Source organism: Nesoenas mayeri, assembly GCF_963082525.1.
Source record: "Nesoenas mayeri genome assembly, chromosome: W".
NCBI classification, from domain to species: domain Eukaryota; kingdom Metazoa; phylum Chordata; class Aves; order Columbiformes; family Columbidae; genus Nesoenas; species Nesoenas mayeri.
The window spans coordinates 11525608-11542314 of NC_137553.1; the positions used below are offsets into that span (position 1 = coordinate 11525608).

At 39.9% G+C, this 16707-nt stretch overlaps 1 protein-coding gene across 1 annotated transcript in view; it reads left to right on the forward strand.

Moving 5' to 3' along the window:
• Positions 1-3647: 3647 nt before the first annotated feature.
• Positions 3648-16707, forward strand: part of LOC308051389 (homer protein homolog 1-like) — a gene marked incomplete at both ends in the record, with an annotated part of 58413 nt that continues 45353 nt past the window's right edge. The window contains 3 exons of the mRNA XM_080361817.1: positions 3648-3809; positions 10716-10847; positions 15386-15478. Coding sequence (XP_080217943.1) covers positions 3648-3809; positions 10716-10847; positions 15386-15478 — 387 coding nt within the window. The remainder of the gene's footprint in view (positions 3810-10715; positions 10848-15385; positions 15479-16707) is intronic.

The following is a 16707-nucleotide window of genomic DNA, read 5'->3' on the forward strand; positions in this document are numbered from 1 at the left end:
AGCATATTAGCCTTAATGTTTCTGCCATGCTAGAGCAGACATTTTTAATAGTCAAACTGCGTTACTATGGCATTTTGTTAGTTTCTTTTCTTTTTCTTCAGCATCAAGATATTTCTGGAAAAAATAATTAATTCTCTTTGTAATTAGTAATGAGTTATTGTCTTAGTTCCTGTTAGTATTTTTAATGAATACTATATACTTTGTGGTAGTGAAGAAAGCTGAAAGAGGAAGAGAAGGAAGAGTAAGGAACTGATAGTAGTTTTTACAGGATTTTTTTTTCTTATTTAAATGTGTTCTTTTTTTCTTTCTCTCTCAACTCTAAATTAGCAAAAGTACATTTATATTTTTTTATGTATATGTGTCCAAGCACTTAGCAAGGGAAAAAGGAAACTACTCTCCTATTTAATATAACTAATACTACTTCAACTGAGCTAATTGAAACTTCCAGATTGGGAGGGCATCATGTCATGTGTGGATTATGGAAAAAATGGAATTCTCATACTAAAGATTGTTTAGCTAGAGTTGTAAATCTTTTATATGTTTTACATATTAACTTTTTCTTGTTTCTGAATATTTAAGTAAATCTAAAATTTAAGTAGCTCTATAGTGAGTTGCCACAGAAAAGTACATTAGCTTCAAAGGGCTTTAGTGGCAAAACAGTGACTAATTCTATAACACATTTCATCCTGTAGACATAAGGTGTGTAACTTCCATTTGTTTGACGAAATAATCAGTAAAATCTTCATCATCAAGTGTCAAAATGTATTCTACAGGGTGTTTCAAAATGATGGACCCAATTTCAAAGCAGTTGCAGGGTTGCCATCTTGCAAATTACTGAGGCTTGGCGCTGTTTGTGAGCTGGGAGAGGCATCTAGCGGTAATAATTTGAAACTCTATGCCCCGCCCTTTCAAGTGGTAAAAGTTTCATTCATGGGCAGCTCATGGTTGCAAAGATATAGTGATTTCGAATTGGGTCCATCTTTTTGAAACACCCTGTATTTGTTTTAATTCTAGAGGCATCTGAAGTTTGGCATTGTTATTGGAACAAACTCCTAATTACTCAGTAATTTGGCAAAATCACAATTTCTCCAACTAGCTTAACAAAGAGCTCTATGTTTTTTCCCACAGTGTAGACAGCTTGTTATTCAGCCAAGCTGTAGCTTCAGTTAAAACATGGAAAGAAAAGACTGTAACTCTAGTTTATCAGAAGTGACAAAAAAGCGCACGTAAGCTTTATTAATGCTGTTGTGTACCTAACTGTGTCCTGCAAAGTGCTCTGGTTTGTTTCTGCAAAACACTGCTGAGCAATCAACAGGAGTATGCAGGCCATCTCATAAAACAAATAGAGGCTATTTAGCTGGGGTTATAGAAGATTTTTGTGCTGACAGTGGAGGAGAGCAGCAACTCAAGGCTGAACAATTGGACTTTTACTGACACTCCTACTTGCTTTAGTTGTATAGGTTTTGCCTACATTTTACATATGAAAATCCTAACCTGTGGTATGTTGAAAGCCTCAGTTGTGTGATATACTGTATTGTGACAGAACTGAATAGCATTTCTGGTCAAATGTATGTGTACTCATTAAGCATACATCTATGATTTGGATTCAGTTATTCTTTTGTCTTTTTAGTTAATATGGTCAGAGCCTTTATTTTCTTCTTCCAATGTCAATCTTCATCCAAAAAAATTGTCAGGTTTCTAAGACTTTTGTTTTGATGGTCTCTTTAAATTTCCAGAGTTAAAGAACTGGTTGCACTATAGTAATATGCATCAAATTGCATTTGGGTATGCTTAATTCAGAGGTAAATGGAAAATATATCTAATATTGCAGACAAGAACTAAAGTTTAGGTATGGCTGAAGAAGTAATTGTAGAGATTCAAAAGAGTGAGAAGAAGTAGTGCAAAGGTTATGTTAAACAAAATGGCTATAAAAGTCACCTTTGCATAACCTTTGTGATTGTGCAAGGTATTGGAATCAAGAAAACAGCTATCCAACCTCCTATAGCATGGTGATTTAGAAGGAGAAGATGAGTTGGTGCCGAGGGTACAGTGATGTTTTTCTGGAGGACTAGCATGTGCATTGATTCCCCTGGGTTACCTTCTTCCTCCTTTAGGTTTGTCGCGCTTTAACCCCAACTAACAAGTAAGAACCATGATAGCTGCTTGCTCACTCCCTCCCCCTTCCCCCAAATAGGGGAGAGAGCTGAAAGGGAAGGGAGAAACTCATAGGTTGAGATAAAAACAGTTTAATAAAACAAAACTGATATACTACTACTATATATAAAATAAAATAAATGATACTCAATGCACTCCCTCAAGAACCTCCAGGCATGCTGAACAGCTGGTCCCAGAGAGGAGAACACCCTGATCTCAAACAGCTGATCCCAGCAAGAGAGAGCAAAAAGGCGGAAAGGCCCAAATGCCAACTGCAAAACGGCAGAACGGCAACAGGCCGAACTAACAAAACTAACCAAACTAATGGAACTCCTGAATGGAGATGAACCAGAACAGATCTAACGAGCCAGAAAAATCAACTCCAATTATATATGAAGCTAATGTATTGGAATATTTTAAATGATCAGCCTGGATGTCAGTCAAGGTCTGTTCCCATCTATGCCCCCCTTCCTAGCTGCCTTGCACCTGCAGATAGAAAGCCTAGAAAGATCTTGATATCCCTGACAAGAATTAAGATATTAGTAAATTCTTACATTCTTTTCATACCAACTCAAAACCACTGAAAAGTTACTTGAAGAAAACATTAACTCTATCCCAGGGTGCTACCTTATTATTCTCAAACTAAATCCAAATGACAACCATGCTAGCTACGAAAAAGTTTCTAACTGCATGAAGAAAACTCAATTTCAGTCAAACCATCACAAGCTTTCAGTGAAATGGTGCTTCAGCATAGGAACAGATGGGCTTCAAGGAGCCTTAACTCCTAGCTGAACAATATGATTTTGCTGCTGAAAGCAACTGGTCTTGGTTACTCTAACTGCCAAGCAGTAGAGATATTTCTGACAGTTCACAAGTACCCCTTTGTAATGAGGCCAGATTGAAACCCTTTGACTATGAGTACCCAAACTACATATTTAGTGGTGCTATGAAAACATTCAGATGTGAAGCTCCAAAGAGTGAGGGTTTCACAACACATGTTCCTGATCCTAATTAATGTTAGTTTTAGAATAATTGCATTGAATAAGCTAGTTCAGTTTCAGATTATGGCCTAAAATTTATTAGAATAATCAGAGTATTAAATGATTTTTGAGAAGATCAGAATTTGAAGTAGCACACATTTGGCAAAGTGCAGTGTAATGAGATTAAGTTACATATGTATTGATGCCAGTTAGTTTAAAGGCATAAATGGAGGGTGAGGGCTAGGAAGGTGATGGGAGAAGGCTGAATCTATATTTAGAGATGTCTGTCTTTATCTGACTCTACAGCTGGGTGTTGATTTTTCCTTTAGAAGGCTTGCATTTTGCTTGCATATGTATATTAATGCACTTATCTGCTCTATGCAGCAACACGTACAGAACTTAGGAAAAAATCATCATGCAAAATGAAACATGTACATCCCAGTGGGTACAACTGGCAGATAACTTGTGTGCAACGATATGATGTACAAATCAGATTAATGACTTTTACTCTCCTTCAGGGAACAACCCATCTTCAGCACCCGAGCTCACGTCTTCCAGATTGACCCAAACACTAAGAAGAACTGGGTTCCCACCAGCAAGCATGCTGTTACGGTGTCCTACTTCTATGACAACACAAGAAATGTCTACAGAATAATCAGTTTGGATGGCTCAAAGGTAAGCTGTATTTCAGAGAACTTGCTTGCTGATCGTCTTTTATATTTATTTTCCAGTCTGACATCCTTTATGTATCTTATCAGTTGCTTTTGTCATTATCTGAGTAACAGATTCCTGATGTGTTAAAATGGAGCATCTTTCTTATGAGGAGATACTGAGAGAGCTGTATCTGTTCAGCCTGGAGAAGAAAAGGCTGAGAGGGGATCTTATCAATGCTTACAAATATCTGAAGGGTGGATGTCAAGAGGATGTGACAAGACTCCTTTCAGTGGTGCCCAACAATAGGATGAAGGGTAACAGGCACAGACTGAAGCATAGGAGTTTCCATCTGAAAATGAGGAGAAACTTCTTTACTTTGAGGGTTGTCCTGTCCCAACAGATGGGATGAGGGATGAGTTAACTCTGAACGTGACATACGCCCTGACTCAACAGATGAGATCAGGTGTGAGTTAACTCTGGGTAATTCTGTGCGGCAATGTGAAGTGAATGACAGACAATCACTCCGAGGGTCCAATTATGAATTTACTAAAAGCACATGGTGGTATACAAATTACAGCAATTAGTGACTTGGCAAAAGTATGTTATAATACCACAAAACTTATCAATACATTGACAGCAAAAGCCCTTCTAAAAACGGTGGATTGGCAACAATTAGTAATGCAAAACTTAACAAGACTTTAGCAGCAGAACTTATAATGATATTACTTTTTATGTTTAAGAAAAAGGAAGAGAGAGAGAGAAGAGGACAACTAAGATATCAGAAAGAGAAAGGGAGAGAGAGAGACAGAGAGGGAGAGTAAGATATCACCACTCCACAGGTACATCAGTCCCGTGACAACCTCTGGAGGGGAGGGACGCATTGAAGATTTACACACTGCCAACCTGTATCATACGTGAGGTTGTTTTATAACCTAGTTCATTTACATGCGAGATAGGAGAAGGCGGTTCCTCTCCTCCCTCTGCTCGCTCTTCATGCTAATTAGGAAGACTCTTCTGGAAATGGGTCTGGGGTCTTCAAACTAGGGGAAAGTTCATGGTATTTACCAGAAGTGAGTCGTCTTGCCCGTCAGGGGTAGCTGTTGGTTCGTGGTTTCTTCTGATAGTTGGTTGTCCGACAGATGGTTCATCTCTATCATCCCAATTAGGCCATGAGACCTTTTACAGCAACACTGTTAAATGTCCTTATCTTCCAAGGTGTCTGCCTCCATGGCCATAAAACTTTGTGAAAGATAAGATGAGGTGTCATCTATCTCTTCCTCCCAAAGTAACAAAAACCAGATGTTTAAGGCATAACAAGGTCTTTGTTCTGCTAAGCATGGGGGGAGTGCTTCAAGGTTGTCACAAGGGTGACAGAGCTCTGGAATAGGCTGCCCAGAGAGGCTGTGGAGTCTCCTTCTCTGGAGACATTCAAAACCTACCTGGATGCATTCCTGTGCAATCTCCTCTAGGTGAACCTATTTCAGTAGGTGGGTTGGACTAGATGATCTCCAGAGGTCCCTTCCAAGCCCAACCATTCTATGATTCTGTTTACATTGCTTCATTACATATTTCAAGTGTCTATTGGAAAATACTATTTTCCATGCACTCATATTTAGTTTGATAAATCTATTGCTGAATTGAAGCAATGACCCATTAGTTAATATTTTGAGCAGTCTAAAAAGGCATTCCCTGTGAGATACATTAAAAAGTACAAATAGGGTTATAATAACCTGTTTTCATCTCCATATTCAATGATGTTATCAATATTGTTGGTTTCAGCATTATGAAGGACATCTGTTTAGTGCCCATAACCACTTAGTAAATCCTTCTCTGTTACATAATCTTCCAATTTTTTCTGTAGAGAATGAGAGAAATACACTTGAGATTTGAGTTACAATCCCATTTCTGCCCCACATCTTTACCCCTCTTTAGGTCAGTAGCTTCCAGTAGGATTCCTGGATAACATTTAACTTATGTACTGATTGTTTGAACATCATTAAATCTTTTTTCTTTAAAAAAAAAAAAAAAAAAAAAAAAAAAAGACATTTTTAAGATGTGATCTTCACTCACCTCTGAGATACTACTGTACATTGCAGATTCCCACTTGAATTTGCTTGTGAAGATCTTTGGTCTATTTTGAGAGAGGGTTTTTTTTCCCCCCCTTATTCTGTGTCAATAGGTCTATGAGCCAGATTCAGCTGAGATAGGTCCTACAGAAACAAGTTCTGCTTATTCTTTCTAAATTCTGTGTAATGTTGTTTCCTGAATCTACAGTCTCCTCTTGAAATATCTGTCACAAGAAATGATGCATCTCCCTCTATACTTAACTCCATAAAATGTTTTAGGACCATAAGGTGTTCAGTGTACAGGCCATATTTTATAGTCACATACAGTATCTGGATCCCTGTCACCCATGTCAAGGAGATCCTGATGCAAATAATCAGAATCATATTGGTTGGAAGAGACCCTCAAGATCATCGAGTCCAACTGTTAACCTAACACTGACACTAAACCATGTCTCTAAGAACCTCATGAGGCAGGACAGAACAAATGCTTAGGAAGGGAATGAGGGGAAATTTAAATGGACATCACAAAGAAAACTAAACCAAACATGCAGGAGCAATGTTGATCATGAATATGTATAGACACATACAGACACAGATAGATACACACATACACTGTTATTAAATTCACCCTGTGCCCTGCCTAGGGTCTTCTTCCATTGTTAACCTGAAGTCACCAAGTTTCCTCCCTCAAACAAATCCAAAACTTTGTTTTGAAGCTGCCTTCTTTCTGGTGAGGGTGTTTTTTCTGTCCAGCTTCTTCCCCATTCTGTCTCAGATGGTAGGACCCACTAGCAAGAAAATGCAACAGAAAGCTTTGCACCTTTGTGCTGGATTTGAGGAGGAGACCATAGCACTGTACTCCCAGCATTTTAGTAAATATGCAAATTGCAGTCTAATATGAAAAGTCTCTAGTTTGTTGCTCCAAACACTTAAATAAAGAAAGCTCTCCATTTGGCAACATATTTATACATAACACTATGTGCTTTCCACATAAAGCCTTCCAAGTCAACTGGCTAATTATTATTATTTTCTGTTTTGCTATTAGAAAAGCACCTTTCATGAAAACAATAGCCTCATTTTGTTGGGCATGAGATGTCTCCTTGAGGATTTATACATTGGATTAATTAGCAGTTGGAACAGGACTCACTCCCTCTCACAGCTAAATCTCAGAAGACAGTCCTGCTATTTACTGTTCTGTTCAGTGCAAGATTGCTAATTCTTATCTGTCTAAACACAACTGATGATGTTAGGACAGCTAACAAGCGAAGGCAGTTTGTAGAGACTAGTCTTAATGTCACTGCTGATCCTAATACTTTTATAAACTAATCATCTTTCTTATTTCATTCCTAAGCATTAAAACACTATAAAAGAACAATCAGCATGAGATTTTGGAGAGAATACTTTTTTTTCTTATTTATATAATTTGCTAATTCTTTTAACTTGGAACTTGGAACTTAATTTGGAAATAATTTGCTGGAGGTCTTCTTTGTGTATTGTTGTCCCTCCTTGTGTGCTTAATTAGTCAAAAATGATTCTGCATTACAGATGGACCATTTTAGCCTCCTTTGGTGGTCAAACTGGTCTTGCTCCCAAGTCCATACCCCACCCAAACTGAGATATGTTAGTGGCTTGACTGAACCACACTGCATTTTGCCTTTGAGGTATCTATGCGAAGATAAGCTGGCACCCAGTTGAAATTGCTTTAATTGCAGTGGGATCAGGCCAAAACTACTCAGAGACGTGGAGGAGTGCACATATAGCTGAGCAGGAGATGTCATGTCTTGTCTCCATTTCTTAAGCATCAGTGTCTGACTTTCAAACAGCTCAGTTGTCTGAAAGGCTGCCAGAGGAGCTGTAAGCAGTACCTCAGCAAGAGCTGGTGTACCCACTGCACCATGCAGCAAGTTCTCCAAGCAGATCCACAGGCAGCAAGCTTTTTTCAGGAGCAGAGACAGAGCACATCTTCACTGCGGCATGCCAGCTGGTTCCTGGAGATGTGCTGATGGCCCATCAGGACTGAAAGAGCTGTGGGTTCCAGCACTGGAGCTGGCTTGCACCCAGCCTGCTCTCAGGACCTGCACAAAGCTTCAGTCTGCCTCCTGCACCACTCTAAGTAATCCCATGCTTAAAGCTTTGAAAACTGCAGAGTTTAGAGTCAGATGCTGGGTGAGTAATTTTCTTTCTCTTCCCTCATTTTTCCCACCAGCAATGATAAAATTCTCATCTAACAAAACTACAGAATTCAAAAGATACTATCACTCTTCAAAAGCCAGCCACAGTAACAAAAAACTTAGACATCCTATGTGCATTACACTGAATGTTAGGGAATTTCTGGACGATTGCACTTCCAGCTTCAGCCCCATCAAAGGAGAACATTTAACACAAATAGAGGGTAGGATTTAGATTTTATTTTGCTTATAACAACAAAACTAAGGTCTGAACCTGTTTCATTACAGTTAATTGCAGAAGTTCCACTGACTTCAAATTGGATGTCTAATGAAAGACTTAATAATCTGCATTTTAAACATGGCACTGGGTACCTGTCCTGTGCAAAGATGCAGAAATTTTAATCTCTGAAGATATATTTGCACCTGGCTTCACATCACCTTTAATTAAACTTCACCCAAGAGGTTTTTGTCTGTATTTTTTTTTTTCAATTTAAAGACAAAAACAAAAGCCCTTTCAAAAACTTAAGGTTTTACTTTTTTTAAAGGCTGCTTATATTCTGTGAATTATGCACTTCCGTAGATTTTGATTAACTGTAGCGCTGAACTCTTATGAATGATTCATAAGGAATATGAGGTTATCAGTCTTTAACTTGAAACTTTAAAATACTCCCATTTTTAGTAGTCTGGGACCTGCCTGTTTGCAAATAGATAGAAACATATATAATGTTGAAAGTATTCTTGTACCCAGTTTGACCAACAGAGGAGATTATGGACCAGGTTTTAAGAATCCTGTGATCTCAATAAAATATCAAAATATATTGATCTTTCAAAATCCAGGTTCCAGCAATAACTGATTATCAGAGTTTAAAGAGATATACACATCTAAGTGAGATCTGTGAATTTTTAAAGTCTTGCTTATTTTTTGTTTTGCCACTGGAAGAGGGAATTAGAAGGACTCTTTCCAGATGCATTTCGAGGCTGAAATGATTAACAACATAACAGTCCTCCTGGTAAAACTCGTGAGTTGGGCTAAAAACAGTTTAACAGAACAGTAAAAGAGAAAATATAAACAATAATAATAATAATGAAAGAATATACAAAGCAAGGGAAACCAAGGAATCACTCACCAAACCGGAAAAAGCAATGTCCAGACTGCTCCTGATCAGCAATCCCCCTGAGCAGTGATCGCGAATGCTGGACTGCAGCTTGCACTTGAACATGCTCATGCAAACACCCCATCCTGGAGCAATGGAGTCTCGGACTGCATCTTGTGCCCTAACACAACTGCCCTGCTTTGCAGGTCCCAGAGAACAAATAGCACCCCCCACCACATGATCCCGAAGCAGCAAGTGCAGCAAGTGTCGCATGTTTCCTCCCCCTGTATATCACAGCTGACTCAGAACACTTATCCTTGACCTGATGAGGCTTGTTGATTCAATGAGGCTTCTTGATTCAAACATAAGCATTCAGATATTCCAAACATTTCCAGGAGTTTTTCACAATGGTAGCCAAAACTTGCATTTTGAGTCAAAGGTTATCAGAGAAAACTGCCTGTTTGATATCCTCAGCTACATCCAGATTTGCTCTTCCAATTTAATGAGAGCATAATGGAGCTGCCAAAGCCACTGCAGAAGATGCCAGTTTTATTATGGAGCTTACAGGGGATCTTGAGAGGCATTACTTCAGGGGATAAAGAAATACACTTGTAAGACAAAAAAAGACTTTGCCAGTTCATAGAATCATTCCAGTTGGAAGAGACTTCTAGGATCATCGAGTCCAACCATAATCTAACTCTAGCACTAAACCATATTCCTAAGAACCTCATCTATACAACTTTTAAACACTTCCAGGGATGGTGACTCAACCACTTACCTGGGCAGTCTGTTCCACTGCTTCACAATCCTTTCCATGAAGATTTTTTTCCCAATATCCATTCTGAAACTCCCCTGGTGCAACTTGAGGCCATTTCCTCTTGTCCTATCACTTTCTACTTGGGAGAAGAGACCAACACCCTCCATGCTACAACCTCCTTTCAAGTAGTTGTAGAGAGCAATAAGGTCTTCCCTCAGCCTCCTCTTCTCCAGGCTAAACAGCCTCAATTCTCTCAGCTGCTCCTCATAAGACTTGTGCTCCAGGCCCCTCAACAGCTTCGTCACACTCCTCTGAACTCTCTCTAGTACCTCAATTTCTTTCCTGTAGTGAGGGGCCCAAAACTGAACACAGTATTCAAGGTGGGGCCTCCACCAGTGCTGAGTACAGTGGAATGATCACTTGCCTAAAAGTTATGCCTTGTCAGAAGTGGTATTCAAACCCACACCTTCAGGGGAGACTACGACCCGAACACAGCACCTTAGACCAGTCAGCCATCCTGACAGCACTAGTTCTTTTATTCTGATGTCATTATCCTATGTGGATACTTTAAAAGACTTTTAGACTTGCTAACTATTAAATGACTGCTGGCAATTGCAAACAGGTGCCCCCCCCTTTTAAGAATGTGTGCCAATATATGCTTTCATAATTTTAGCTGTGATTGAATTAGAAGAAAACTGTTCCCTAGTTGTAAGTTTGTCTCATTTAGTGTACACATATACTTGTCTATATTACTGCATGTTTAATTACTGAATAGTCTTTTTAAAAATATCAAAACCATGGAACTCATTGTTTATAACTATTATTTTTTTTTTTATTTTCAGGCAATAATAAATAGCACTATTACCTCCAACATGACATTTACTAAAACATCCCAAAAGTTTGGCCAATGGGCAGACAGTAGGGCAAATACAGTCTATGGCTTGGGATTTTCATCTGAACATCACCTTTCAAAAGTAAGTATGACCAATGACAACTATTCGGTCAGTCAAGCAACTTAAGAGTATTCTTTCTGTTTGTATCTTGACTCAGTGCTCACTACAGTTATTTAAAAATAGTTTACGAAAAATGTTCTGTATCCATCCTTATAATGTAAAAAGACAAGACAATATTGTTATAATACTTTGTTGCCTATGAATTTTCTTTTAACTGATTGAGGAGAGAGATTCAATCTATCACAGTGTATGCTGTTAATACTTTCTAGGTTTTCACTTGTTAGGTTTTGTTAAGTTTCTCTTCTTTAAATTTGTTCTTCTGTTACAGTTTTTCATGACAGAATTTAAAGTAGTAGACTATGTAGTGTTTCTTCTGTGTTTAGATCTCCTAGAAAAAAAAATGTTGGTAATCTTCAGATCCATTTTTGTCTTTTAAGCCACATTCATTTTCACTTTTCTGCTGTGTACTGCATCAAATTATAGACATTTCAACATGCGCAGGCTTAAAGAAAAGCTAGCGGGAAAAATATGCAGTGTAAAAGAAAACTATGTTTTCTTGTTGGAATATATAAGTTGAATTTTTTCCTAAAGAAACTCAGTGCCCTATGAGTTTTTTTTCTGGTCTACTTGTGCAGGAGGGAAGTCCACCTTAATCCAAGGAAAGCAGTAATTCCTTTTTCTCAAAGTGATGGTATCGTTCCTGTGAGCACTCTTTCTACAGTCCCTATTGTTATTGATACTACTCTGGTGGATGAGTCCAGGAACCTGTAAAAGTCAATGCTGTTTTTCTCGAGATGAATTCCATTCTCAGTTTAAAAACATGTTTCTACATTAAGCAGAGAATTTTCATCTTTGAAATATACAAAAAATCTGGAAATCCAAATGCAATAAAAAGGAATGTATAATAAATGTTTGAATAAGGAATAATAGTTGGCTTGCTATTAAAAAAACATAAATAAAATAAAAAATCACACTGGCCCTTTTGAGAAAGTAGTTATCACTATCACAGTATCACAGTATCACAGTATGTTTGGGATTGGAAGGGACCTCAAAAGATCATCTAGTCCAATCCCACTGCTGGAGCAGGAATGCCTAGGTGAGGTCGCACAGGAACATGTCCAGGTGGGTCTTGAATGTCTCCAGAGAAGGAGACTCCACAACCTCCCTGGGCAGCCTGTTCCAGTGCTCTGTCACCCTTACTGAGAAGAAGTTTTTTCTCAAATTTAAGTGGAACCTCTTGTGTTCCAGCTTGATCCCATTACCCCTTGTCCTATCATTGTTTGCCACCGAGAAGAGCCTGGCTCCATCCTCGTGCCACTCACCCTTTATATATTTATAAACATTAATAAGGTCCCCCCTTAGTCTTCTCTTCTCCAAACTAAAGAGCCCCAGCTCCCTCAGCCTTTCTTCATAAGGGAGGTGCTCCACTCCCTTAATCATCTTTGTTGCCCTACGCTGGACCCTCTCCAGCAGTTCCCTGTCCTTCTTGAACTGAGGGGCCCAGAACTGGACACAATATTCCAGATGTGGTCTCACCAGGGCGGAGTAGAGAGGAAGGAGGACCTCTCTTGATCTACTAACCACTCCCTTTGTAATACACCCCAGGATGCCATTGGCCTTCCTGGCCACAAGGGCACAGTGCTGGCTCATGGTCATCCTGTTGTCCACCAGGACTCCCAGGTCCCTCTCCCCTACACTGCTCTCTAATATGTAATTTCCCAACCTATACTGGAACCTGGGGTTGTTCCTGCCCAGATGCAGGACCCTACACTTTCTCTTGTTAAATTTCATCAGGTTATTCCCCACCCAACTCTCCAGCCTGTCCAGGTCCCGCTGGATGGCAGCACAGCCTTCTGGCGTGTCAGCCACTCCTCCCAGCTTAGTGTCATCAGCAAACTTGCTGATAGTACACTCAATTCCCTCGTCTAAATCGTTAATGAATATATTGAATAATACTGGCCCCAGTACTGACTCCTGAGGCACTCCACTAGATACTGGCCTCCAACTAGACTCCGCACCATTGACTACCACTCTCTGGCTTCTCTCCTTAAGCCAGTTTGCAACCCACCTCACTACTCTATTGTCTAGACCACACCTCCTCAACTTAGCTGTGAGGATGCTGTGGGAGATTGTGTCAAAGGCTTTACTGAAGTCAAGCTAGACCACATCCACCACTCTGCCATCATCCATCCACCTTGTTACATTCTCATAAAAGGCTATGAGGTTGGTCAAGCATGACTTACCCTTGGTAAAGCCATGCTGACTACCCCTAATAACCCTCTTATCCTTGATATGCCTTGAGATGGCACCAAGGATGAGCTGTTCCATTACTTTCCCAGGGACAGAGGTGAGGCTGACCGGTCTATAATTACCCGGATCCTCCTTCTTGCCCTTTTTGAAGACTGGAGTGACATTTGCTTTCCTCCAATCCTCGGGCACCTCTCACATTTCCCAAGACTTGGCAAAGATGATGGAGAGCGGTCCAGCAATGACTTCAGCCAGCTCCCTCAGCACCCGTGGATGCATCCCATCTGGACCCATGGATTTATGGATGTCCAGACTATTTAATTGCTCCCTAACCCAGTCCTCATCAAGTAAAGCAAACTCCTCCATTGACCTGGCTTCATCCGGGGTCTCAGGGGTACAGGGCTCCCCAGGACAGCCTCCGGCAGAGTAGACAGAGACAAAGAAGGCATTCAGTAATTCTGCCTTCTCTGTATCTTCTGCCACCAGGGCACCCACCCCATTCATCAGTGGGCCTACATTGCCTCTGGTATTAGTTTTATCTGCTATGTATTTGAAAAAGTTCTTTTTGCTGTCCTTGACCCCTCTCACTAGCTGTAATTCTAAGGAGAGCTTTAAACTAGACTCGAAGGGGGATGGGGTTGTAGCTGGGCTTGTCCCAGTGGGGCAACATTCTAAAACTGATGAGGGCTGGGTGGCCTCCTATGCCCCTAGGGAGAAATGGGTGTGCTCTGCTCGCTCCCTGAAATGCCTCTACACCAATGCGCGCAGCATGGGGAATAAGCAGGAGGAGTTAGAATCCTATATTCGGTCGGGAGATTATGATCTGGTGGCAATTACAGAAACATGGTGGGACAGTTCACATGACTGGAATGTGGTCATGGATGGCTATGCCCTTTTCAGAAAAGACAGGCCGGCCAGGCGTGGTGGTGGAGTTGCTCTCTATGTGAGAGAGCAACTACAATGTACTAAATTCTGCCCAGGAGTAGATGATGAGCGAGTTGAGAGAGTATGGGTCAGGATCAAGGGGCAGGCTGGCAGGGGTGACACTGTTGTGGGCGTCTGTTACAGGCCACCAGATCAGGCTGAGGAAGTTGATGAGGCCTTCTATGGGCAGCTGAGACTGGCCTCACAGTCACAGGCCCTGGTTGTTGTGGGTGATTTTAACTTCCCTGGTGTTTGCTGGAAGGACCATTCAGCCAGCCAGCCACAGTCCAGGAGATTCCTCCAGTGCATTGATGATAACTTCCTCATGCAGATGGTGGAGGAGCCGACTAGGAGAGGGGTACTGCTGGATCTCATCCTCACTAACAAGGAGGGTCTGGTCGAAGCAGTAAAGGTTGAGGGCTGCCTGGGTTGCAGTGACCACGAGATGGTGGAGTTCAGCATCTTGTGTGGCAGGAACAGAATAGCGAGTAGAATTGCAACCCTGGACTTTAGCAGGGCTAACTTTGGCCTTTTCAAGCAATTGCTGGGGGAAATCCCATGGGCAAGACTGCTTGAAGGAAAAGGGGCCCAAGATAGCTGGATTGCACTCAGAGATTGTTTCTTCCATGCTCAGGATCAGAGCATCCCCACACGTAGGAAGTCAAGGAAAGGAGCCACGAGGCCTGCGTGGTTGAATAGGAATCTGTTGGGTATGCTCAAGCAGAAGAGGAGAGTTTACAGGTCATGGAAGCAGGGGCTGGCCACTTGAGAAGAATATAAGGCTGCTGTTAGAGGATGTAGGAAGGCAGCTAGGATAGCCAAGGCCTCCTTAGAATTACAGCTGGCGAGAGGGGTCAAGGACAGCAAAAAGGCCGAATGTAATTTTAGGACTGCATAAATGTAGGAACAGTTACATTTGTACAGTCTTAAAATTACATTTGGCCCTTTGAAGGCAACCATGAGGCTGATGTGGCCCTCAGTGAAAATGAATTTGACAGCCCTGCTCTAGGCTAATAGTGATCACAGTAGGCTTCATTAATTGTCAGGAAGACAGTAAAACCTGCACCTGAAAGCAGCTGTGAAAGGTAGCTTATCATTATTATTAGACATATATGAAATGGGTTTTTTAACACTATCAGCAACAAATTAAACTTTGTTACATAATAATTTTCCTGTCATATAAACAGTGTACATTATGTCTGAAAGGTATGTCACCATGTAACTCTCTTAAATGAGTATCTAATAAGGAGAAAAATTTAAAAACTCTGCTGACAGAATTTGACTTTGTAAAATATTAAGTACAGCATTCTGTTCTGCATGTAATATAACTACTTCATGTCTACTCTTTTTCTTTTTCCTTTTTTTCTTTTTAATGTACGTACCTTCAGTTTGTAGAAAAATTTCAGGAATTTAAAGAAGCTGCACGACTAGCAAAGGAAAATAAACAAGAAAAAATGGAGCTGACAAGTACACCCTCTCAAGTGAGTCTTATTCCCTGATTCAAGTCTAGTACTTCATAGTCTGTGCTACTTACCGTATCTTATACACACATTGTATTAAAAATGAACAGGGTACTTCACAGTTTCACTGAATTCTCTCAGCAGTCAGTTAGAAGTGTCAAGAAGTCTAAGAATGCATTTAATATATATTGCAGAAGTGTCAAAGAGGCTTGACTTAATATAAAATTGGCCTTTTGTTTATTCCCATCCCTTTTTTTGAGCTTTCCACAGAAAATACATTATGAGTAAAGATGGTGAGCAGTTATGTAAGTAAATCTATAGTAAAGACCTTTTGTGTTTTTTTCTTATTGTTTCTGTGAAACTTAGGCAATGCACTGTAAGGAACTTTATATAAGAATCATTATAACATAAATTGAAGTTAAAACTGCAAACTATTTTTACTTATTTCCTCCTGTTGTAGTATTCACTTGTGAAATGTGTTGAAGGAAGATGACAGATTCACATGTGGGTTCTGGAGTTTTATTGCCATGTTGTAAAAGAAGAGTGTATAAAAGACATCTCAAAACATGAGTTGGGTTAATATAGGCCTAACAGGAAGATAAATTAATATAGTCATATTTACATTAGTCATGTCTAAAATTAATTTACTTGAAAATTGATACTTTTAATTTGCTTTGAGAAAAGAAATTGTGTGAAATTATGCCCCTCCCCTCCAGCGTTTCTGGCTGTGTGTGTAGATATTTCAAATCATAGAATTGTTTTGGTTGGAAAAAACCTTTAAGATCATCGAGTCCAACCATTAACCTAGCACTGTCAAGTCCACCTCTAAACATGTCCCTAAGAACCTCATCTACACATCTTTTTTTTTTCCTTTATTTTAAGCAATAGTGAAGACAAAATTAATTCTTTCTCTCGGAGGATGAAGCAGCTTTAAAACTACAGCAGGGTAAATACATAGGTAATGGAGGTAGATATTTCAGTATTCTTAGTATACACTTGGACTTTAGAAACAGTAACAGGCCTCTAGTTACTCAATATTATAGGCAAAACAATTACTCTGCTTCTCTTTTGACATGATGATTAATAGTCTGCATCAGAAGTTAAATCTGACACTGTTGAATGGATTGACTTATTTTGTTTGGACATAAATTTGAACTATTCATTCAGAGACAAGATGCTTTTTTCTAGTGGTTGCCCAGGGTTAAAGTTTTCTCTTAATCTACATGAACTATTAATATTGTTTACTTTCC